Source organism: Thamnophis elegans, chromosome 15 (genome assembly GCF_009769535.1).
Source record: "Thamnophis elegans isolate rThaEle1 chromosome 15, rThaEle1.pri, whole genome shotgun sequence".
Classification (NCBI taxonomy): domain Eukaryota; kingdom Metazoa; phylum Chordata; class Lepidosauria; order Squamata; family Colubridae; genus Thamnophis; species Thamnophis elegans.
Window position 1 is genome coordinate 45270108 of NC_045555.1, and position 26738 is coordinate 45296845.

Genomic DNA, 26738 nt, shown 5'->3' on the forward strand with positions numbered 1-26738 from the left:
AACGAGAGCTCCCTTCCTCTGGCTCCAGCTCGGGAAGCCTCCCCGACAACACGGGGGCGACTCTTTCCCTCACGCCTTTCTCGCCGGCACTCTTTGCCTCACAGAACAACATGGCGGGCTGGGTTTTGGAAGCCCGTTGAAGCGGGGACGGACGCGGGTGAGAGGAACCGCCGCAGCCTGGCAATTCGGCTGGCGGGTCCTCCTCCTCCTCCTCTTCCCTCACCGCCCGGCGGGGGAAGCAATGAGAGAGGGCGGCAAGCGCTCCCCGCCGCTGCCACGTCCCTCCGCTGCTTGACCGCGGCCGCCTCCCCTCAGGGCAGGGAGCGCTTCAGACTGAGGAGAAGAGAGAGAGCGAGGCGCTGAGGGCATCTCCGGGGCGGTTGGGACGGAGCGGCGGCGTCCTCCACTCGGGCGCTTTTGGCGGGGCGGGGAAGAATAAGTGAGGGGGCGTTAAAGCCCCACTCCAGTGGCCGCCGCCTCAGGGCGAGCGCGGAAGGGTTGCCTGAGGTAACCGCCTTCCTGAGGTAACCGCGGCTGAGGGAGGCGGAGGCGAGCTGAGCAGAGACGGTGCCGGAGCGAGGGAGAGGATGGCAGGCAGCCCCAGAGCCGGCTGAGGAGAGAGAGAGAGAGAGAGAAGCCGTGAGGGGAAGAAACCAGAAGGGAACCATGGAGCTTCCCAACCCGCCGCCAACCGCCGCCGCTTCGGATCCCCTGCCCGCGGTGGGCGACAAACGCCTCATGCTGGGTTGCGACGTCAAAGTGGGGAGCGCGGATCCCCCGCCGGCGGAGGAGGCGAAGGGATCCCGGCTGCCGGAAGAAGGGGTAGCAGTTGCGGAGGAGGAGGAGAAAGAAGAAGAAGGGAAGCTCGGAGTGGGAGAAGGCGAGGAACTGCTTCCCCCCCTGCCTGAGTCGAGGTCGGCTTCTGGGGTAAGCATCAGCCCCTGCACCACGAAGGGACCGGAATAGGAGGCTTCCCTCTTTATGTCCCATTATTTGATGAGGGGTGGTGGTGGTGGAGGGAATTATCCTGTTTAAGGGCATTTGGGGGATTGAACCTAAAAGTATCTTTATTAAACCTTGCCGTGAATCCAGTATGATATCATATTCACCCATAAAGTGGCTATACTACTGGGAGGGAAATGGGGTTGTTTTTCCTGACAAGGGGGATGGAGCCAAGTTGGGTCTTTTGCTTGGCAGAGAGTTGAGTCCTTCCTGAGATTTGGATCTCCTGGTCTCTTGCCTTAAGTTTTCCAGTTGACATTAGAAAGGAAGTCTTCCATCACATTCATTTTTTTAAAGGTTGTTGATTAGGCTAGCTTGATTACCGCTTGTGATATTTATGTGGATTTCTCCTATTCATTCTCCCCCCCTCCCCGCCATGGATAAATATCAAGGAAAAGTTATGTAGAAGGGTTGGAGTGAGAGGTTTGATTGATTGATTGATTATATTTCTATGCCGCCCTTTTCCCCGACGGGACTCAGGGCGGCTTACAATCCAAGTGGGGGGGGGGGGTACAAGGTAAGTTGCAGGAATACTTCAAAAACCTACTTAACCATCAAAACTGCTAAACAAGTCTTGGATATTAAATAGGCACCCGTTTATTCCTGATGCAGAGCACACCATGATTCCCATCCGTTTATTCCTGATGCAGAGCACACAATGATTCCCATCACTTCTCCAACAAACAAATGTAACCCGATTCCACAAGTTTATGGGGGTTTGGGGGATTGAACCTAAAAGTATGTTTATTAAACCTTGCCGTGAATTGAGTATGATAACATATTCACTCATAAAGTGGCTATACTACTGGGAAGGAAATGGGGTTGTTTTTCCTGACAAGGGGGATGGAGCCAAGTTGGGGCTTTCGCTTGGCAGAGAGTTGAGTCCTTCCTGAGATTTGGATCTCCTGGTCTCTTGCCTTAAGTTTTCCAGTCCCTTCAGCTGACATTAGAAACAAAGTCTTCCATCACATTTATTTTTTAAAAGGTTGTGGATTAGGCTAGCTTGAGTACCTCTTGTGATATTTATGTGGATTTCTCCTATTCATTCTTTCCCCCCCCCCTCCCATGGATAAATATCAAGGAAAAGTTATGTAGAAGGGTTGGAGTGGGAGGTAAATTGCAGGAATACTTCAAAAACCTACTTAACCATCAAAACTGCTAAACAAGTCTTGGATATTAAATAGGCACCCGTTTATTCCTGATGCAGAGCACACCATGATTCCCATCCGTTTATTCCTGATGCAGAGCATACAACGTTTCCCATCACTTCCCCAACAAACAAATGTAATCCGATTCCACAAGTTTATGGGGGTTTGGAGGATTGAACCTAAAAGTATGTTTATTAAACCTTGCCGTGAATCACGTATGATATCATATTCACCCATAAAGTGGCTATACTGCTGGGAAGGAAATGGGGTTTTTTTTCCTGACAAGTGGATGGGGCCAAGTTGGGCAGAGAGTTGAGTCCTTCCTGAGATTTGGATCTCCTGGTCTCTTGCCTTAAGTTTTCCAGTCCCTTCAGCTGACATTAGAAACGAAGTCTTCCATCACATTCATTTTTTTAAAGGTTGTGGATTACCTCTTGTGATTACCTCTTATCCATTTATGTGGATTTCTCCTATTCATTCTTTTTTTCCCCCCTCCCATGGATAAATATCAAGGAAAAGTTATGTAGAAGGGTTGGAGTGAGAGGTAAATTGCAGGAATACTTCAAAAACCTACTTAACCATCAAAACTGCTAAACAAGTCTTGGATATTAAATAGGCACCCGTTTATTCCTGATGCAGAGCACACCATGATTCCCATCACTTCCCCAACAAACAAATGTAACCCAATTCCACAGGTTTATCTAAATTAGTTTATGGCACCAAACATGGAAGACTGCTATGAAACAAATATTTGCATAAATAACTTATAATTTATGTCTTCTTTTGCAACCTGGTGTCTTCCAGATTTGTGAGTTGAGAACTGTCATCTGCAAGTCACCATAGCAAGTGCCAGGCTAGTGATAGTTCGCTACTATTATGGTGTTAAAAATAATCAGTTTATAATATCCCACGTTGCTTCCTTCAAAATTAATCTAGCCCATTAACAAATCAGTATCCTTTCCGAACTTGCTTTTTGTTCTTTTAATGCAGACCGCAGAAGGTCATGCAAGAATAGGAAACTAGCTTCTGGAACTACTGTGTGTTGCATCATGTGTTAGTTTGATAGTGTATTTGTTTACTTCCCATGGGAAGATTCATGCCTGTCATGAAAAACAGCAGGGGAATTATTACTGCGCTAAAAAAAGTTGAACATGGGCGGTTATTTTCCACCATAATCACTTGTTCTGATTTCTAGCCTGCATTTTTAAAAATAATTTCTCCAAATCAACCAGTCTCTTGCCCAACTATCTCCTTTCTTACAAAAAAAAAGCTACAGCCGAAATAGAAAATTGGAGGGGTACATTATTAATTCCCACCTATTTCCACTTCCATCTGAATTATTCTGAGAAGAAATAGGAAGTATTCAAATTATCAGTGAGGCAACTGCTCAGCAGTTCCTCAGAATAATAACTGTTTGCTGCTCACTGAGGCTTGGATTTAGAAGAGCATTTTTCCTGCTTAACATGATTTGCAGTTGTATTTTCCCTTGGAAAATGTCAGTAAACCATTATAGCTCTTATTTTGAAAAGGAATAGAGGTCCAGGTTACTTCGTTCCATCTCCACAACTGCTGCTCTGATGCCAAGCATCTGTGCTACCTTTTGAACCATAACTGAAAAATTGTTAACAAAATTAAGAATTATAGTAAGAAATGTATGGGAAAGGGAATCCAGGGGTTTCCCTATAACTTGAATGAATCTAGGGGCAAATTGTATTTTGAACACTTATCATATCAGGGCAGGATAGTTACAAACACATATGGTATACATCTGTAATTAAAAATGTTTTAATTTAATTGATGTAATTAAAGTAATCTTATCATATGACTTTAATTTCTCAGCTGCATTTGCTCCTTCAGATTAATTTAAATAACTTTTATTTTTATATGGTCAGATTTTAAGAGTAACTTTTATGAAAAGAATGAGGAATTGGAACTGTTTGCTTATTATTTAAACTGATAATCCACAAATCTCTGTTAGTTATGATGTAAAAGATCCGTTGGACATTTATGGCATCCCTGCCACATTTTAGTGCACACTGTCTTGATTATGGTATATAACAGAAACAGAAAGGGAAATATATATATAGTGTTTTTTTATTTGTACTGATAAATAAATAAAGGGAGACTAGTATAGATCTATTTCAAGCTATTTAGCTCTCATCAGCTAGCCATACCCTTACTGGGATTTGAACTAATGAAATCTAATATATATAATATATATACACACACACACACACACACACACACACATACATACATACATACATACACACATATACATACATACATACACACACATACATACACACACACATACATACATATACTATTGAATACATAGGCTTCAAAAATCTACATTTAGGATACAAAAAATGGAAAACAAGCAATGATGTACAAGGAACATTGTTACAGATGGAAGGAAGAAAGGTACTTACTGTTACTTTTTTAAAAAGATTGCATAAGCATCTCCACAGTGAAAAAAAAAACATTTATACTATAGTGAGGAAAAGCATTCATTCTGTATTCTATGTTAAATGATTAAAAAAACACTTAAGAAGATGAAATTATCAAGTAGAGATCTTCACTAACAGTGTCATAGTCCCTCATATTCACTGTACTGAATATTACAGGCATAGCATAATGGAAAAGCCCTTCAATTATCAGTAATTTAATGTGGTGCTATATTACTAAGAACAAGTAGTTTCTTTATAACAGATGGAAGGTAGAAAGGCATTTTGAACATGCATGATGTATTTGCAAACTCTATTTGCCAGTTCCAACTAGCACAGAAATAAAAGGAAAAAAAACCCCGCTATATTTTAATGGCTATATTAGTTCATGTGTGAGGTTGAATATTTAAAACAACTATCTTCCTTTTTTCTAGATTTGTATGTGAACTGCTTTTTACTTTAAGCCTTTCTCCCAGAAAAATACTCAGTTTGCTATCTGTAAAGGCAGCAGAGAAAGAGAATCACTAGTTATTATTTTATCAAATACTGAACATCCTCAGATGAACTAATATTTCTAACTAATACTAAATCAATTATACTGTGTTTAGAAAATTCCTGAATAAAAAAAAATGTAGACAAAAGTATAGATTTTCTAAATACTGTCTTTTTTCTTTTCTTTTCTTATTCTATATTACTTTTTATTAGGCTTATTTTTCTTGTTAAAACTTTTAATAACATTAAAGTATAATTCGTGTTGAGATAATACGGTTGATATATAACTAATTCAGTGATAAAGTTAGTTGCGCCATTCCAAATTCCAGTATGAAAATCAAATATCAAAGACTAACAGAAACCAATAAACCTAAAATACATGTAAAAAATGTAAAATTCTAAGGGCCAGCTTTGAAAAGACATCAAGATCAGTTCATGGGAGACATTTGTTACACTACATTATGTATTTTTCCATATTCTTTTGGTAGTCACTATTGATATATTGAAATGCAGCATTACATATATGGTACTTCATTTACAGTATTTGCTTCAATATCATGGGATTTCAACAATTTCAGATAGGTGCTTATCCCTACACAAGCATGTTTGATTAGAAAACTTTCTGGTTAGTAAACTATAGGCCAGATCTAAGAGACTGGAATGGGAGGTATATTCTATCTAAACTATTAATTCAGCGCTCCAGCATATGAAAAATTATGAAAGAAAAGGGTCCCATCAAAGCTGATAGTATTGTTCATTAACATTATGAAGAATCAGCCAGCTCTGTTTTCACTAAGAAAGCCAGATTTCATTTAAATAATTTAATTTTGAAGGGAAATGTGCCTATTGGTTAGAAAAGGTAATAAATTAGCAAACAAAAATTGTTTATTTTTCTCTTCACTACATCAGAGAAATGGCTACATGGCTTTTGATAGGAATGCAATTAATAGTTATGGTAGGGTTGTTCTAGTTAAATATTGTGGCAGAATGCACCTACTAGAGGTGATGGCAAGCTTCAACTGGTCCAGAATGCGGCTGCGTGGGTTGTCATGGGGGCACCCAGGTACTCCCATGTTACACCCCTTTTAGGTGGCCTGCACTGGTTGCCGGTTATCTTCCGGGTGCGATTCAAGGTATTAATTATGACCTTTAAAGCGCTCCATGGCTTAGGCCCAGGGTACCTGCGAGACCACCTACTGCCACCGGTAGCCTCCCATCGTCCAGTGCGATCCTACAGAGTCGGCCTCCTCAGGGTGCTGTCGGCCAGACAGTGTTGCCTAGTGACCCCCAGGGGGAGAGCCTTCTCTGTGGGAGCGCCTTCCCTCTGGAATGAGATGCCCCCGGAACTTTGTATAATCCCCGACCTCCGGTCCTTCCGATGCGCCCTAAAAAGTTGGCTTTTCCAGCAAGCCAGCCTGGCCTGAACAAAACAAATCAAATTATTGATTACTGCTAATTTGAATTTGAATTCTTTTTTAAAAAATGTGTCATTGTCAATTTTAATTGGGTTTGGGATATCCTGTTTAATTTCTTCTTAACTTTTGTATTATATGTTTCTTTTAATGTTGTACGCCGCCCTGAGTCCTTGGGAGAAGGGCGGCATATAAATCGAATAAACCTAAACCTAATAAGGCCAGACTGATCAGAATAATAGAAATAACCATGGCAGTGATAATAGTAGTAATAGTAGTAATGCAACATCTTCAATCCTATCCTAGCATTTTTGCACATGAAAAGATTCCAGATTAACCTTCCCTCCAATAGTAAAAAAAGGAAAGCAAGGAAATAATTTCCTCTGTGAGTCCATTCTCTGCCTTATTTAGACAAAAATAGTGTTTTACCAATATCAGAAACTAATAGTGTATATTTGATAGCAATCATTTATTTAATGCTGGTTTGAAGTTATGACGGTGTCAGCACCTCTTCATTGAGTAATTAGGAAAGAAGACCACGAGACTCCATAGGTAGAAATCAAGTGTACTTTTACTAATTATAAATGATTAGAAGCGTAGCAAAGCGAAGACTGATTATTTAGGCGCGAAAGCGATTGATATATAAAATAACCCATTCCCCACCCCTTGGCATCCCAGTTACAGTCCAATCATAATTCTCCTAAGTGTCAGGTGTGAGATAACTTCGAAAGGCATCACCAAGATGGAATGTCGGTGCCGTTAGCCTTGGCAGGAACCTCCTCTGCATGCGTAGTCCGACAGGCAGCAGAACTCCAGAATCTTCCTCCAGCACAATTAGTAACCCCTCCCAAATACCATGCCCTCCCTCCCCGTTTCAATGGCAGCCGAAGCAGCAGCAAAGCAGAGGCTGACAGACGGTGTTGAAAAACTTGTGATCTGTCCTCAAATTTACGACTTGCACCACCTCCAGAACCACATAATCACAATTTGGGTTCTCATTTACACCACTTGCAGAATCCTGTGGTCATGTGATGGCAATTCCTGGTTTTCCCAGCTGATTTCTGACAAGTAAAGTCAGTGGGGGAAGTTGGATTCATTTAATGACCACAGTAAAAATTGTGGTAAAGTCAGATGTGACGACTCACTTAACAATTGCTTAGTGATTGAAGATCTGGCTCCAACTGTGTTTGTAAGTCAAGGACTATCTGTATTGGACAGACTTCTTATTTAAATGCCATCAATTTGATTCAATGCATATTTCAATTTTTATACCGCTTTTCATTTTGCAAATCGTATATCAAGTCAGTAGTCACTTCTTTGGTAAATGCTCAGAAATATATTTGTAACATGAAGAGATACGACACACCAATTTTAAGAGAAGTCTGTTGAAATACTCATCCATACTAAACTTATTTTCTTGAATGGTTTGAGTAGAATTATCAAAAGCAAAAACCATAAAATGTGTAAAAAATTACAACTATGTTAAATAAATGCCTTAGCGTATCCAGGGAGAGGAACAGATGGAGATTCAAGAACACAATGATATTTTGGTAACAAGCGTCAATGCTTATAAAACATATTAAACAAATATAAAAAAAGGAAGTATCGCATCTCATTTACTTCAAATAATTTCTAAAATTCTAAAAATGGAAAAATATTCACTCCGCTACCTTGGCATTCTGCAAGTGGGAGTACTAGCTCAAACAAGTATGATACATGTCCATTACAGTCCATTACAGTCGTAAGTCATCACAGTCACAAAGGGGGTCACACCGTGATTGATCTGATTTTACAACCTTTTTTTGTGGAAGTCATTAAGTGAATACCATGGTAATAAAAAAATGACTTTCTGGTGGTAAAACAAACATTGTAGTCATAAAGTCATGTCCATTGTTTACTATGAGTCATTTTTGCCCAAAACTGCAAAAAGTTCTCGACAATAATGTTGTAAAATATTGTCATGTAAATGCTGGATGCTGCGAACAACTGTAGACGCAGGAACAGTGCCAAGAGTTTAGCATGTGGTCACCTGACTGTTGCAGGGAGCAACCTTTGGTACTTCAGAACCGTGTAATAAGTAGCACAGGAGAGATTCATCATAACTTCAAATGGTCACTAAGTGACCAATCGTAGGTCAAGGACTACCTGTAGGCTTGTATGGGACCAGAGCAGGGGTGGGTTTCAACCGGTTCGCGGCGGTCCCTGCGAACCGGTTGGTCGCCGAACCCAGAAGTAAGTAACTTCCGGGAACGGCGAAGGGCGCGCCCGCCTGCCCGCGGTCCTTACCCAGTTTTGATGAGTTCTGCGCTTCCATGCATGCGCAGGACGCATACAGCACCTGCGCGATCGTCCAGGAGCAGCTGGAGCGTCGCGCAGATGCTAGTACGCATGCGTGCACCACGCGCGTGCACGAGGACGCCGCCGGCCCCGTTCCAACCGAACCGGTTGGAACAGGGCGAGAAACCCACCCCTGGACCACAGGAACAGTGTGGAGTGTTGTGCTATAGTTCTCAGTGAATCTCAGATTTAAGTTCTCTAAGGGGAGATTTCTAGACCTTACTCAAGTTAATTCTTGCTCAAGGTAATTTTTGCCATATTTGGGGCAGTAAAGATAACCAAATCAAAGTTTTTAGTGGCTTAGGAGTTAAAATTGTCCATACTATAACTAGAAAAATCAAAACCTGTTATATAAATAAAAATAAAAATAAATGTTAATAAAACTATTAAATGTTTTTATAATGTAGGTTTTTGTGCCACGAATGTCTGCATTTTATTTTACTTTATTAGGTGTATTTATACAATACTTAGATATAGCTTTTGATCATTTAAACTTATCATTTGTTATAAAAATAGTACTTCCTTGCCCTAGGAATTCATGTCTTCCTAGGGCTGGGTCAATGAATTTTCTATCTCAATTTAATTATGCCAATGTTCAGAGTACTAGGAATTTTTAAACTTTTTCAGGATGTGGAATCCAGAACGCCCTGAATGGGAAGAAAAGCTCTATAGTTTAGTTGTGTTTAAGTGACATTTTAGATTCTCTTACATTTTCATGTATTCCTCGAGTTCCACATATAGTAAAGTTTGAAAATCCCTTGTTAAGAGTGTCTGAATGGTTTCATATTAAACTTTATATTACATATTTATATACGTAATGCCTTATTATGTTTTGGCTAGTCATTGGGGTTCCCAAACTGTAGTTTTTAACATAGTGCAGTATGTGAAGCCAGTAGCAATAGCAATAGCAGTTAGACTTATATACCGCTTCATAGGGCTTTCAGCCCTCTCTAAGCGGTTTACAGAGTCAGCATATCGCCCCCACAGTCTGGGTCCTCATTTCACCCACCTCGGAAGGATGGAAGGCTGAGTCAACCTTGAGCCGGTGAGATTAGAACTGCTGAACTGCAGATAACAGTCAGCTGAAGTGGCCTGCAGTACAGCACCCTAACCACTGCGCGACCTCGGTTCTTGACATAAGTAAAATGTGGCTTATTCAATAAACCATTGTTAACATTTTTTTTATGCAGGTGCTAAGTGAATCATTGCAGTTGTTAAGTTAGTAACACAGTTGTTAGTTAATTTGGATTCCCCATGGAACTTGCTTGTCAGAAAGTCACAAAAGGTGATCGCATAAGTCTGGACACTTGTAGTTCATTCATTATGACTTAAACTGTCATTGGCTGTGTCCCACAGTTACATGATCATGCTTTACAATAGTTTTGCCAAAAACCAATACTTCTTTCTTCCGGTTTTCAGCAATACCAAACAAACCAATGGTTCACTTAATGGCCATGATGATTCACCCAATAACCACAAAAAAAGGTTGTACAATCAAATGGGTCATATGACTTGTTTTACAACCGTTACAACATAAAACGGTAATGGGCAAGTTCCATTACTGTCATATGTTGAGAACTACCTGTATAGCAATAGCAGTTAGACTTATATACCGCTTCACAGGGCTTTCAGCCCTCTCTAAGCGGTTTACAGAGTCAGCATATTGCCCCCAACAACAATCCGGGTCCTCATTTTACCCACCTCAGAAGGATGGAAGGCTGAGTCAACCTTGAGCCAGTGAGATTTGAACCACTGAACTGCAGATAACAGTCAGCTGAAGTGGCCTGCATATGCTAGCCAGATGAATACTGATGGGTGCTGGTAGGCAGAGGCAGAATTTTCTTTCCTTATTTTCCTCCCCCAAAACTAAGGTGCATCTTATACTCCGGAACGTCTTATACTCTGAAAAATGTGATACTTACATCTCCACAATTTTTTATATTTTGCACCAAAGGAATGCGACCCACAACAAAGCTAGACTGTATGCGTAAGGCAACTGTGCCAAATGCAGTATGCTTGGAAAAATGCTTGGAGGAATTTTCATGTCACTGTTTTCCTTTTTAATATAGCATCTGTTTACCATGCCCAGCAATCCTTTGTCCTTCTAATATGAATACAACTATCATCTATGTTTCCTTAACTTTGCAACATACAGACACACACACACACACACACACACACACACACACACACACCTCATCAACAGGACTAAAGGGATCAGGAGTAATGCTTATGAAGATTTGTGGCACGACAAAACCGCGCTCGTCAAAATAGCGGTGATAAAACCACGTCGCTAAAGCCACGACGTCATCACCGCGCGTCATCACCGCCGCGACAACAGCGCGGCAACAGAAGGGCGCTTTAAAACAGCGCGGCGGCAGAAAGCCGATTTAAATTAAGGTTAGGATTAGGTTTAGGGGTTTGCTTTAGGGTTAGGGTTAGGGTTAGGGTTAGGGTTGGGTTTAGGGTGCTGAGTGCTTCGGAAGGCGCGGATTTGCCCTCTGCCCTTATGTCAGAGCGGTAAAGGTCGCATTTGCTTTAGCGATTCGGATGGCGCGGATTAGGGTTCGCGCTTATGTCTCCGTGGATAAGGGCTTCGCGGTATTGTGGTGGAACCATGAAGATTGAGGATCAGGAAGGAAAGAGGGGAAGAATGGATAGCCAATTGACTTTGCTTGTCAGAAGGTTGCGAAAGGTGACCATATGACCCCAGGATACTGCAACTATCATAAATATGAGTCAGTTGCCAAGCATCTGAATTAGAATCACATGACCATGGGGTTGTTGCAACAGTCATAAATGTGAAAAAAATGATCATAAGCCACTTTTTTCAATGCCATTGTAAGCTCGAATGGCCACTAAACCGTTGTAAATTGAAGACTACCTGTATAATGTTCCATATGATGGAATCATTGAGAGACCTCCTGCTGCCAATTACCTCCCACAGACCCATTAGATCTCACAGGGTTGGCCTCCTCCGGGTGCCATCTACCAGCCAATGCCACCTGGCTATTACCCGGGGGAGGGCCTTCTCCGTGGCAGCTCCGGCCTTCTGGAATGAACTCCCCGCAGGGATTCGGACCCTCACCTCTCTCCAGGCCTTCCGAAAAGCCGTCAAAACCTGGCTTTGCCGGCAGGCCTGGGGGTGATGAGTTCCCTCCCCTCTCGACATGTATGGTTGTGCGACTGTTGTTTACTTTTATTATTTGTATTTTGTTTTTTATGTTCCCCTTCTTCCCCCTTGAATTGTTCGCTGCACTGAGTCCTCCCGGAGAAGGGCGGCATACAAATAATAAAATTCTATTCTATTCTATTCTATTCCTTATTCTCTATATTCTGTAAAGAAACAAAGGGAACATGGTATGGGAAATGAGAGAGGTGGAAAATTGGATAAATTTGATAAATGTATTGATGGATGTTACAATGTGTGTGAAAATAATAATGTATATTGATACAGTCTTTGTGTTCACCCTTCACAGTTTTAACATTTATTCAAAAGGCTGCAGACAAAGCAACCTATTACTGTCTCTCCGTTATTTTTCCTATCAGAAACTCTGAAAAATGTTGTTTAAAAATGTATACCTCTTTTTGGCAGGTGGTGTGTAACTCTGCCTTTCCATCATTCATTTCATTCAGTGGAATTTATATGCCATTCCAATCGAGAAGGTCTCCTAACAGTTTACATTTATTTCTCAGAATAATAGAATTAGAATTAAGTCTCCATTCCACCCCATTTCACATTAACTTTAAAACAACCTTCATCATGCATTCTAGTTTTGGATTTATGGCAAGTAACAATAGAGCCCTGGCTCCATATTCATTTTGAAATCAATCAACATTAAATATATAGCACTGACTTACATTTGAATTCTCATTCATCAATGAAATATAGATCCCCTCCTCCTGTATTGTATTCCAAGTTGTATTATTTTTAGGTTCCACCACAAATGTGCGAACGACAAAAGCACGCCTGACTAAACCGCGCCGACAAAACCGCGCCGACAAAACCGCGCCGACGAATGAGTGCTGAAGCACGCCGACAGAAGCTCGCCGACAGAAGGGTGCTGTAACCTAACCCTAAAAATAACCCTAAACCTAACCCTAAACGTAACCCTAAACCTAACCCTAAACCTTACCTTAACTTAAATCGCGCTTCTGTCGGCGCGCTGTTGTCGGCGTGCTGTTGTCGGCGTGCTGTTGTCGGCGCGCTTTTGACATCGCGGTTTTAGCGCCGCGGTTTTGTTGGCGCGCTTTTGACATTCGTGCTTTTGTCAGGTCACGTTATTTTTAAATATGGAAGTTTTTAATGTGTACCTTTTTTCTAAACCATTGCCACTGTGTTACTAATAAGAAAAAGTAATGTTCTATGAACTGGAACCTTGTCAAAGTACAGCGTCAAGCACTTTTTCTTCTTCTTCTAATTTCAGGGAATGGAGAGAGGACACAAACATGATTTTTCTCCTTTCAACAGTTTCATTTCAACTATCAGCCAAAAGAAAGAAGATTCTGTCAACGAAAATTCATCTGAACAATTAGTTATTACTGATATAAAAAATGGTGAGAAAATAAAAGATTTAATTTTTTAGTCATTTCTAGCTGGTATTTGAAGATGTTCTTTTTATTTGTTTTATGACAATGCTTTCGGTACTTTTTGTAGAACTCTCTGTGTGAAGAATTAACATGACACACAGCACAGTAAGAAACAACCTTCTAGTAAGTAGAGTTATAATAGATCAGTAGGGATTATAGGATGCAATAACTGAAATGAATTTTAATACAGATGGTATTCAGTTTGCACATGTAAGTTAATGAATAGTAATAATAGTAACCTGCCATCTGCTTAATTATGTTTTTCAGACAGCATTTGTTCTTCCAAAGATTTTCTAAAACTTTGATTGCAAAAAAGATTTCATAATTGTTAGTATGTTTAGGAAAGTCTTTTCAAAATTACATATAAGAATAACTGGAATTGAATCTGTCTTTATAAGAAGAAGAATTATGAATGAATAAGCAAACATCCGAATATGCCAAATGTTGGAAATTTGTAGTATTTTATTTTATTATTTTATAGCCCATTTACAATGTGGTTTCAGATTCTTATCCTTCGTATACCCTCCTTTAAAGGATTTAACGTTTTATTAAATGGGGACTTTAGTTGCATAGGCTAAATAGGTGAAGCAAAATGTAATCAAAGCAAGTATGAAAGAGCAAAATCGCATCATGACATTGTGAAACATGTTTCATCCATATGGATGCCTATGTTTAACTGCAGAATAGAAATGATCTGAATTCTATATTTGAGGTTGAATATTTAGGCCTTCCTATACATACTGCCACAGTGGTGCAGTGGTTAGAGTGCAGTACTGCAGGCTGCTTCTGCTAATCACTGGCTGCCAGCAGTTCGTCAGATCGAATCTCACCGGCTCAAGGTTGACTCAGTCTTCCATCCTTCCGAGGTGGGTAAAATGAGGACCCGGATTGTTGGGGGCAATAGGATGACTCTGTAAACCGCTTAGAGAGGGCTGCAAAGACTGTGAAGCGGTATAAAAGTCTTAAGTGCTATTGCTACTCCATACACACATCCAAACTGTCTCTGTCAAGACCACGCACTTGTAGTAAAATGAATTCTCTTAGAATCTCTTGAGGAATGTAGGAGGAAAAGTGAGTCTTAAAGCTTATTACAAGTGACAAGTAATTTAAATATTATATATGAAACTCATCACAAAGTTAATGGCTGGAATTAAACATACAATTTTCCTATTTGTAAAGAGAATTAGAAAAAAAATGACAGTTGAGTTTTCACTACACAAAATCTGCTTTTTAAAGTTAGCTGTTTTCCAATCATCTTGTATTTTTACCAGCTTTCCAGGTACATTAGCTGTTTTTGTCAGTAATGTATAGAAATCAAATCATCAGAGTTAGCAGCTACAGGTAGTTCTAGATTAATGACCATTTATAACATTCAAAGTTACGATGTCCTTGGAAAAAGTGATTTATGGCATGTACTCACATTTATGGCCAGCACATCATCCCCATGATCACATAATTATAATTCAGGCATCTAGCAACTGACTTGCATGTATGACCTATTGTAGCATCCTATGCTGATGTGGTATTTGCAGCCTTTTTTTGTTGATTTCAGGAAAAGAATGCACACTGGGAAATCTGGACTTGCTTACCAACATAAAATTGGGTTTGACTCAAATTATAACCACATCTTATGACAGAAATTCCTGTCCATTATAGCTTGTGTGTCAGCACCTCTTCATTGAGTAATTAGGAAAGAAGACCACGAGACTCCATAGGTAGAAATCAAGTGTACTTTTACTAATTATAAATGATTAGAAGCGTAGCAAAGCGAAGACTGATTATTTAGGCGCGGAAGCGATTGATATATAAAATAACCCATTCCCCACCCCTTGGCATCCCAGTCACAGTCCAGTCATAATTCTCCTAAGTGTCAGATGTGAGATAACTTCGAAAGGCATCACCAAGATGGAATGTCGGTGCCGTTAACCTTGGCGGGAACCTCCTCCGCATGCGTAGTCCGACAGGCAGCAGAACTCCAGAACCTTCCTCCAGCACAATTAGTAACCCCTCCCAAATACCATGCCCTCCCTCCCCGTTTCAATGGCAGCCGAAGCAGCAGCAAAGCAGAGGCTGACATTGTGATTCAAGGATTACCTGTGCAGACTCTATTTTGCTATAATGGATTTTTACATTTTGTGTGTGTGTGTGTTGCATTTGTGCTGATAAATAAATAAAGGGAAACTAGTATAGATCTGTTTCAAGCTATTTAGCTCTCATCAGCTAGCCATGCCCTTACTGGGAATTGAATGAGAGCTAAATAATCAGCTTAATCTCAAATTCTACAGAAATTAAATTTTCCTAACAATTCTACAAGGAATTGTGATTAGTTTAAAATTGGGGAAAGTTGCATATTATTGCTCTCTTCTAGTTCTTATTTAAATATAAATAGTTCAATTAGATCTCTAGGCAGCTCAACTCTAAATCATATTGTCTTCTTTCTGCAATGCCAATAAAAATTATTAGAACATTTGTGAATGTATTATTTTAATTAAATGGTATTCCTATAATGGCTTTTTAACAGAGAACTGTTTTGACTTTTAAAACTCTATTAACTTTTTAAACTGTTTATTATGTAAAGATGCTGGTTTTCTTCCCCAGCAGAGTTCTAAACCCATTTCAAAGAAGTTCTGGAATGAAAAAGAATTATGAGGTCACTTAGAGGCTAGGATTAGAAGCAACATCCTCTCATAAGTATCTTTCAGAAGTAAATTTTATAACCTCTTTTTCCTGCCATTCTTCAAATTCAATATGGGTGCAGAAAAATTATCTTTTATGACTTGTAGAAATATGTGGTTTTTTTCCCATCATAATGTAGTTGTAAAATCTTAAATAAGAATTCCAATTTAAAATACATATTTATCTTAATAATATTTACTCAAGTTTGCGCTATTTTGGATAGCTGCATTCACGTGCTATTTACCCGAGTATTGTAATATTGATTTTTGTTTTTTGTTTTGTTTCATTTTTCTCTTTTATTTTTAAATTAGCAAAAGAACAGTCCCTTGGCCTTGGTGTTAGGCAAAAGCAGCGTAATTCAGTGGATATACTTCCAGTAGAAATGAAAGTTTCAATCCCACTGGAACCCTCCCGTCTCACCCAAACAAAACCTATGAAGGAGTTTTGGTAAGTAACGTTGCTACATATTTGCTACAACTAAGTTCAACTTATCAGTGTATGGTCCGCTCAAGGTAATTATTGTTATTATTACTTGGTGACGACTTTGTGAGTAAGAGACCAATTATCGCAGAAATTACTGTAATTTATTTTCACTTTAAAAATATTACATAAAATTTCTGACTAAACCAGTGCTTACTTTTTTCACTTAGGCCCAGAGGGCTTTTAAAAATACTGTACATATTCATGCAAGGCTTGTGGTAAAGAAAGGTGTTTAAAAGTCATTTTTTTCTCAAGGATAAACATATCTAGTTTCCTTAATTCTCATGAGACATAGTTTCCTTTTATTCTTCTTAACTTCTGCATCTGTTTTGTTTCCTCTGAATCCTTTATAAAAACAAATGCCCAGAAACTCAAAATAAGGATTCACCAATACAGAATGCTGTACAGTAGAAGTATTTATGTGTATCCTGCTTTTATTAGTTTTACAAATAATTCAAGGCGGGGAACATACCAAATACACTTTTCTCCTCCCGGTTTCATCAAAACGAGAAAGAGTTTTGGTTTAGGACCTGGCTACCTGAGAGACCGCCTCCTGCCACTTACCTCCCAACGACCAACAAGATCACACAGGTTGGGCCTCCTCCGGGTGCCGTCAGCCGGACAATGCCGGCTGGCGACTCCCTTGGGGGAGGGCCTTCTCTGTTGCTGCGCCGGCCTTGTGGAACGATCTACCTGCAGAGATCCGGACCCTTACCACTCTCCCGGCCTTCCGTAAAGCCGTCAAGACCTGGCGGTTCCGGCAGGCCTGGGGCTGTTGACTGATATCCAGCCCCGCTTAGATGGAATGGGTGACGTGAATTTTAATACTGTATTTTTATTTTTATTTTTATCTCTATTTTTTAAAATTAAATGTTTCTTGTCTGTTGTGAGCCGCCCAGAGTCCCTATGGGAGTGGGCGGCATACACATTCTAATAAACTTGAAACTAGATTGGCCCAAAGTCATTCAGCTGGCTTTCATGGCTGTAGCAGACCTGAAATCACAATCTCCTGCTTTCCAGCCAGGTGCCTTAACCACTAGACTAGATTGGGTTTCTGTGGTTTGCAAGCTAAACTTCTGTCGATACAATCAAAATTGCATCTGCCTTTAGCAATCACATTGGGCTGCTAACTCATATCAGCAGAGTGATCATCTATTGTTCCCATGTGGATACCTGGAGTAATATCGTCAGTTATTTAATCTCATCCCTACAAGATAGTAAGCTTCATAAGCCAGTTAATCTTGCCAAACATTTGTTTTTTGTTTTTTTTTAATCTTCACAGGAGGAAATCATCAACCATTATTTCTCTCCACTTTGTCCTTTGCAGATAATAGTTGCATCCATTCTGTTGTTCAGGGTTTTTGCAGTTGCTATTACTGAAGGTGCGGCTATTCATCCTAGTCACTTATTCCTTTTCCGAAGATTTACAGTCTTCTGCAAAGGCCTAAAAACTATTGTAGAGCTTCAAGGCTGAAGAATATGTATTTACATACCTTGTTTTTGGTCCACTGTTGTTTAAATTTTTTTTCTTTGATTCCCTTATGAAGAACGGCTTTCTCTGACAGCTTCAGTTACAGAGCTTTATTTGGTCGGCTTGAAAACCCGTCTCTCTATCTGTTATAGTTCTTTTAATTAAGAACCACAAAAAGCTTACATTTGCCACAAATTTATGCTAGATTTTTAGGCAGCTGCAAAAACACATCACAGGTATTGTAACTCATAATAACTTCCTGGTTCATGTCAGTGGTGGGTTTCCAAAAATTTTGGAACCTACTCTGTAGGTGTGGCCTCCTTTGTGGGAGTGGCTTGCCAACCATGTGACCTGGTGGGAGTGGCTTCCCGGCCATGTGTTTTCTTTCTCTCTCTCTCCCTCCCTCCCTCTCTCTCCCTCTCTCTCTCTCTCTCTCCTTCCTTTTGTCTCTCTGTCCCTTCTTTTTTTCTTTCAACTCTCTCTCACTCTTTTTCTTTCTTTTTTCTTTTTTTCTTTATTTATTTCTTCCTTTCTCTCTCTGTGTGTGTCAGTCTGTCTGTCTGTCTGCGTGTGTGTGTGTGTGTTTGTGTCAGTGGTGGGTTTCAAAAAATTTTGGAACCTCTTCTGTAGGTGTGGCCTGCTTTCCGGGTCCACTGGTGGGACCTCTTCTAACCGGTTCGGTAGATTTGACGAACCGGTTCTACCGAATAGTTGCGAACTGGTAGGAACCCACCTCTCGTTCATGTCCATTTATCTTCATCTTTACTTCTTACCCTTAGAAAGGTTTTTTATTTCTTTTTGTCCCCATCTCAAGCTCTCAGATTAGCCAAGAGTTCAATTTCATCTTACAGGAACAGTTTTCCAGATTCTTGAACTCCATTGACAAACTATTTTTTAGTTTTTGCTCAGTGAACTTGTCTTTCTGCAATATTTGCTGCAGCCTGTACTTACGAAGAAGCAATCATTCACAATAAGCAATGTGCCATTTTCTGGCTATGCATCTTGCAGGAAAATTGCTGATCATAATCCTTCAAATCCATGCTCAGATTCTGTTTGCTCACCTATCTAATACTAAGCTAATCAACTTCTGTTGTTGTTCCTGGTCATTTGTTTTTGAACAAATTATTTGGAAAGTATTGTATGTTATTCAGCGTTAATAAAAAATGGATACAGGTCTTTGAGGTTAAGGCTTTGTTTGTATTAATGTGATATAAACATAAGGCTTATTGTGTGTGTGTACTTATTGTGTGTCTATGTGTGTATGTGTGTGTGTGTGTGTATATGAAATTCAATAAGAGATTAATTTATAACATGTTGCATTTTGGACTTTCTTAGGGATGACATAGAAAAAGCTAAGTTAACAGGAGATTGGAAGGAAATCTATGACTTTTATTCAAAAACATTTGATTCTTTTCTGGAAGTTAACACTGCATTTAAGGTAAAAACAGCTACGTTTTCACTGCTTTTTCCTTTCTTTTTTCAGTTTGTGACTTTAAAACAGTAATTACCAATAGTGTAAAATATAGGTCGCCAGTAATAATATTATGTAATTAAAACCAAATAAACTAAAGTAGAAAATGGATAGATTAAAGAAAAATATTCTTATTATTTTTATATTGCTTCAGTCATTTTCTCAACTGAAGTTTTGTGTTTTTTGGAAATGTATATTTTGTAAATATTATGAAAACTACAACTGTATCTGTAAATAAATTAAAACCAGAAAGTATGAACTCCAGAAAGAAAAAAACATAGGGAGACTTCCTGCTTAAAGAATAGGTAGAAATTTTGACTGGTGGGACGTCGCCCTGAACTGGTGCACTTCAGAACTGGTCATCCAATTTCTGAAGTGCACCAGTTGCAGTCCTACCTGGACCTTACACATCTCCGTAACTTACACGTCAAGTGAAACTATTGCAACACGCTTTATGCGGGGCTGTCTTTAGACACAACCCTGAATTTTGTACAGCTGGTACAAAATGCAGAATGTAGCACTGACTGTTCAGTTCCACCGTAACGAGTGACACCCATTTTGAGATTGCTGTAGATTTCCAGGCAAAATTCAAAGTGCTGATCATTACATTTAAAGCCCTACATGGCCCAGCACTGGATTATATCAGGCAAGCCTTACCAGAATGGGATCTGCCTTCCCAAAGTGATGATCAAAAAAGAATCCATTGGAGTCCCCTCTATCATCTGAGGTATGTGATATGGACAAGATGGCAGGAGTTCTTGGTTTACCACCAGTTTAGAACAACCATTTTTCCCAGAAACACACATAACTCCCCTTCTTCAGTCTTACTTGAGAGACCGCCTCCTGCCAATTACCTCCCTAAAACCGATCAGATCCCACAGATTAGGCCTCCTCCGAATTCCATCTGCCAGCCAGTGCCGACTGGCAAATCCCCGGGGGAGGGCCTTCTCTGTGGCTGCTCCGGCCCTCTGGAACGATCTCCCCGTGGAGATCCGGACCCTCACCACCCTCCAGGCTTTCCGCAAAGCCACGAAGACCTGGTTGTTCCGGCAGGCCTGGGGCTGATGAATTTCCAGTCCCACTTGAAATGTTGTGACTGTTGTTGTCCTATTTGTATTCCCTCCTCCCCCCCTTTTGGTTGTTAGCCGCCCTGAGTCCCTCGGGAGTAGGGCGGCATACAAATTAAATAAACATTCAAACATTCAACATACATTCAAACATTTTCACAAACACAGGAATTTTATTTCATCGTACCTTTGGCCAAAGCTGAATTGAGGTGCTATGACGCTGTTGTTCATTTGTTTTTCCAATGTAAACTTTTATTATATTAGTTTTTAAGTGTATCATCTCATTGCTGCCCAAAATTCCATTAAGTGAATAAAAACATTTAATTATAATGTTTTTTAAAAAAATAAATAATACTATTCCAAGAATTATAGTCGTGACACAATTTGAAAATACATTAGAGAAGGTTATCTCATGTTTATTATTTCAATTTGCAGAAATGTACTGACACTCCTTATAATTCCATTGAAGATTGTGGAATTGATGCTAAATATGTGAATGAAGTTTATGACACCTTACTTCAAGCTGTAAGTCAATTGTTTGCTTTCTGCTTTCTAATCTTGTACAGAATACTATAATATCTTTATATTACAGTTCAATTTTTTCCCAATTATTATTTTAGATATTGGGTAGCTTCTGGGTTTATACAGTTGTTGTAAGTGTCAATATTTCTGAAGTACACTTTAATAATCATCAGGATTTATAATCTCTTTGAATTTGTCTAATATGTTTTTAAATTATAACTGAAAAGATGGTTGTATGATGCTGTAAACAGCAGAAGGTTTTTTTTAATGGTTATTAAATCTAAACTTACGGTATACAGATAAATATTACATGAATATCCCCACTTGGTCTGAAATATCTTTTTGCCTTTGAAGTAATCACTGTAGAACACTATAAATAATAAATGCTAATTTTATTTTTATATATCATAGTGTAAATTTTCAAAAATAAATTATTTAACTTAGTTGCATAATTTAATCTGTCCACATAAACCTGAACTGAACCATGAAATAAGTTTATATGAGAAAGATAGTGACAATATGAATTTGAACATATATTCATTTTAAACAGAGAACAGATCTAAATAACTTTCCAATAACATTGTATCATAACTAACATATCTAAATAATATTTTCAAACTGAAATGTTTCTGGATTTTAATTAATTTCCACATCCCAAAAATGTTATAGATACTACTGGTTTTAATTGCAGACTATTTATCTGTAAGGGCTGGAAAAAGAATATTGCTTGCTTTTGGGTCTGTGAAATTCTGCATAAATGGACAGAGATATAGATGTTTTACTTGAGATAAAATCATTTCTATAAAAAATTGTATGGGAAAATGAAAAATTATCATCTCTTGGAAGTGGTTGGTAGGGATTATATGTTTTATGTATTTATTTTAAAAAGATTTCAGATTTCAGATTTAGTTTATTTGTATGCCGCCCTTCTCCGGGAGGGACTCAGGGCGGCGAACAACTCAGAAGGGGAAAAGGGGACACAGACACAATACACGTAATTAAAATACACAAGAGTCATACAGCCATACAAGTCGAGAGGGGAGGGGAACTCATCAACCCCAGGCCTGCCGGCACAGCCAGGTTTTGACGGCTTTCCGGAAGGCCTGGAGAGAGGTGAGGGTCCGAATCTCCGCGGGGAGTTCGTTCCAAAGGGCCGGAGCTGCTACAGAGAAGGCCCTCCCCCGGGTGTTACCCAGATGGCATTGGCTGGTAGACAGAACCCGGAGGAGGCCGACCCTGTGCGATCTAACGGGTCTATGGGAGGTAATCGGCAGCAGGCGGTCTCTCAAAAAGAACTGTACGTGCTAATTCACAGTGCTTTGTGAATTCTCTCCCTCTTTCAGCTTCTTTCCAAATACTCCCATGACTACAGAACCTGATCAATGTTGGATGGTTGGCAGCTCTTTTCTAAAAAGGAGCTGCAAAATAAGAGAAGGGAAAAATGCTATGTTAATATAACATATTGAATGAAAATATCAACTGTTGGCTTAAGTTATTTGCTAGCACAGAAAAACAGAGAAAGAAAAACATTTTATATGCAAGAATAAAAATCACATATACTATATATAAATACTCATATGGAAACAGTGCACTGTGTACATATTGAATAATTTCTGAGAAAATACTCATCTGTTTACATGACAAAATAAACCACACACTGTTTTCTTCAGCACTAAATTATTGTTCATAAGTTAGACCCTGAAAATTAGTTGCGGCCGTTTTTACAATGCTCTCTGTACTGTGAGAGAAAAAGAAGCAAGGGGAAAAAAAGATTTCTAGCACATGAATACCAAGCAGGCAAAATTCTTTTGAAATATTCAATGAGATTTCTATTTATTTATAGTAAAATCAAATCTTTGGATTGAGCCAGTTTGATTTTAAAAAGAACATTGTGCACCTCGACGAAAAAGCCAAATAAATTCGGTCTCCATTTTTGTATTTGACACCATAATGCAACTTAGAAAGACAGTTTTGAAATCTGATTTAATTTGGAGATTCAATCTAGTTATACCCCCAAATATCTGAATCACATATTTGTATAGCCCTAAACTCTAGACCCAATAATATAACTAACACAAAAATAATAAAAAGTGTTATCATGCATGAAAATAAAAATGATCTATCTTATAGATACTCAAGGGTAAGACCTAATTTTTGTGGAGCAAAACAGGGTATATAAAAATCTAGAAACATAGTAATTAGTTTGAGAGGAAGATGCTGAAGTGATCAACAAATGCATTGTTGAGTTACAGCCATTTATCTATCTATATAAGAATGGAGAAATTTTGAGTACTCGCTGCCATCCAGCTTCAAAAGTAGATACTATTAGAATGTAACATTTGAAATTATTCTCTTAGGATATTAAATACTTCAGTGATTTATAAATAGGAACATTTAAAAGTAAACTTCCACTAACAATTGTTTACTCCTTAAGAGTGTGTAGAAATCTATGATTATTTTTAAATTACCTCCACTCGACCAATTAGATCCCATAGATTAGGCCTCCTCCGAGTCCCATCTGCCGGTCAATGTCGACTGGCAACCACGCGGAGGAGAGCCTTCTCGGTGGCAGCTCCGACCCTATGGAACGAACTCCCCGTGGAGATTCGTACCCTCACCACCCTCCAGACCTTCCGCACAGCCCTTAAAACCTGGCTGTCCCGACAGGCCTGGGGTTAAAGATATTGACCCCACCCGAATTGTATGAATGTTGTGCTTTTAACGATGTATTGTTTTATGTGTTTAACATGGTTTGTCCTCCCTCCCCCTGAACTGTGAGCCGCCCTGAGTCCCCCCAGGGAAAAGGGCGGCATACAAATAAAATATCTATCTATCTATCTATCTATCTATCTATCTATCTATCTATCTATCTATCTATCTAAATTGCAATATTTAATAGCTCAGTAAGAACATTTCAAAGAAATAGGTATGACTAAAGCCCTATTCATCTATATCATGGAATAAAGTAAAATATATGACTAAATGTGCAGAGGTTGTGCTTCCCGTTGCTCACAATCCATTAATTTAAATGTCATTTAGTCTTACATGCTCTAGCTTTGCCACCAAAAACATAAACAGTCAGAAAAAACATCGGATAATTCTGAAAAGATAAATTACTCTCTTTCTCCATTAGAGGAAAATACACTTTTCCTTTAGTCGTAACTTTCGGTATTATGATTTAGTACAGGGGTGTACTAAAAACTCAAGACCCATTGGGTTGCATCCGGCCCACGGGGGTGCTTAGCCCTGGCCCGCAGAGCCGCCCTGGAAACAGTGGAGGACCGGCTTGTGGTTGTCTCTTCCAGCGAAAATGGAGCTCGGGAGGGCCTTATACCCACCCTGGCCATATCCCCACACTCGCCAAGGTCAAACACATCCCTGATACAGCCCTCAATGAAATTGAGTTTGACACTCCTGATTTAGTATGTTATTGGCTGTTGTGTAGTTAAGTGATACCATAATGAAATTGGTGTTTTACAATGAAATATTGTTCCTAAAATAAATCTAGAAATGGGAAATAGACATTTTGTAAAGTTTTAGATACAAGGGGATTTTTCCATTACAATAAAAGCTGTTATTTTTAAAAAAACTGGAATTGATCATCCATCCACCCACCCATCCATCTATTTATCTATCTAGCTATCTAGCTATTTATTAATCAATCAATCAATCAGTCAATCATCTTTTTTTTCATACTGACCTACCTAACTACCTACCGTATATACTCGAGTATAAGCCGAGTTTTTCAGCCCACTTTTTGGGCTGAAAAAAGCCGCCTCGGCTTATACTCGAGTCTACAACTGGATCCGGCAGTGCTGTTGCCTGTTGGAGGAGGAGGAGGCGAACCAGCCTGCCATCGCCAGCCACCGCTAGCCCTGCTGCTCTTCCCACCCCCTTCCAAGCCCCACAGTCCAGCGGATGGAGCAGCGAAGCCCCGGGGCTTCGCTGCTGCTCCCCGCATTTGCTGCACGGGGATCCCTTGGAGAGGGGATTCCAGCCTGCCATCGCCAGCCACCGCTAGCCCTGCCGCTCTTCCCACCCCCTTCCAAGCCCCACAGTCCAGCGGACGGAGCAGAAGCAGCTCCGGGGCTTCGCTGCTCCATCCGCTGGACTGTGGGGCTTGGAAGGGGGTGGGAAGAGCGGCGGGGCTAGCGGTGGCTGGCGATGGCAGGCTGGAATCCCCTCTCCAAGGGATCCCCGTGCAGCAAATGCGGGGAGCAGCAGCGAAGCCCCCGAGCTGCTTCTGCTCCATCCGCTGGACTGTGGGGCTTGGAAGGGGGTGGGAAGAGCGGCGGGGCTAGCGGTGGCCGGCGATGGCAGGCTGGTACGCCTCCTCCTCCTCCAACAGCACTGCCGGATATCCGCCCAACGCTGCGGGGGCGCCAGCGGGAGCTTTGGCGGCTTCACCTCAGCCGCAGCGCTGGGCAGCAAATGTGCTGGTGCTGTTGGAGGAGGAGGAGGCGGCGGCAGCAATAGCACCTGAGGACAGGACAAGAAGCAATGGAAACTTGTCAGAAGGAGACTCAAGCTGGAAATAACGAGAAATCTGACAGTAAGAACAATTAAAATCCTAGGAAAATGTCCTTTCATGAAAAATTACTTTTTCAGTTAACGCTGCCTGACATTAGTTGGGTGAACAGAAATATTAGTTGGCCAATTCTAAAAGGGAGCACCAGAAAGAACTTAAAATATTTTTTAAGAGAGCTGGGTTTTTCATTTATATTATATGTATGAACAGAATTAACACAAATTGCAGATACCAATCAAACATAAAGAAAAAAAGGATGAAATAATGCTCATTTTAAAAAACTCAGTGAAAATAAAAACAATATACCAAGAAGGTGGCATACTGGTTGTGATTTGATCTCTTCGGGGGATCCCGGGGATCCCCTATACAAGTATTTTAATATTGCAGACTTGCAGTATTATAAGTCATACTGATATTATAGAACACTTTAATTAAGCGGGTCCCTTGAATAAACATAACTTTGAGTTTCAAATAACACTGATTTTTTATTTTTGAAATTTACCGTAGCTGCTGCATTTCCCACCCTAGGCTTATACTCGAGTCAATAACTTTTCCAGCTTTTTGGGGTAAAATTAGGTGCCTCGGCTTATATTCGGGTCGGCTTATACTCGAGTATATACGGTACCTACCTATCTTTATACATATGTGTGGTTGTGTGTGTGGGTGTGTGTATTATCATCATCAGTCTCAGAAGTAACCTTTGAAAATGGTCCTAGCTATTTAAACAATTGCATGAAAGATCACCAATTGATAATTTTGAAAAAAAGTTACACTTTGAGATTCCTTCTGCATTTCAGAATTATGCTTTAAAAATATATATTGTATTTTATGTAAACGTTTTTAAATTCTCATTTTTACAATTGTGATCTGACCACTTCGTAATAATAATTGTTTCAACTGGGCTATTGATAAAAATCTATTTGGGTTGTTATTTCACTCCTTTTTCATTTGTTCTAGCCTCAAGATATCCAGAAGTGTGTCCTAAAAGGAATAATTAATGGTTTATTGCATGAATGGAAAGGGTAAATACAACTAATTTTTATATATGTCTATAACATATGACATTTCAATTTCCACAGAATTTGCATTTTA

The 26738-nt window shown here is 39.7% G+C and overlaps 1 protein-coding gene across 1 annotated transcript in view; it reads left to right on the forward strand.

Moving 5' to 3' along the window:
• The first annotated feature begins 283 nt into the window (after positions 1-283).
• The window catches only part of HECTD2 (HECT domain E3 ubiquitin protein ligase 2), a 52007-nt gene continuing 25552 nt past the window's right edge, over positions 284-26738 (forward strand). Inside the window, exons 1-6 of the mRNA XM_032231496.1 lie at positions 284-927; positions 13269-13398; positions 16419-16554; positions 19394-19496; positions 21032-21121; positions 26604-26668. Of these exons, the coding sequence (XP_032087387.1) occupies positions 667-927; positions 13269-13398; positions 16419-16554; positions 19394-19496; positions 21032-21121; positions 26604-26668 (785 nt within the window). The 5' untranslated portion in view covers positions 284-666. The remainder of the gene's footprint in view (positions 928-13268; positions 13399-16418; positions 16555-19393; positions 19497-21031; positions 21122-26603; positions 26669-26738) is intronic.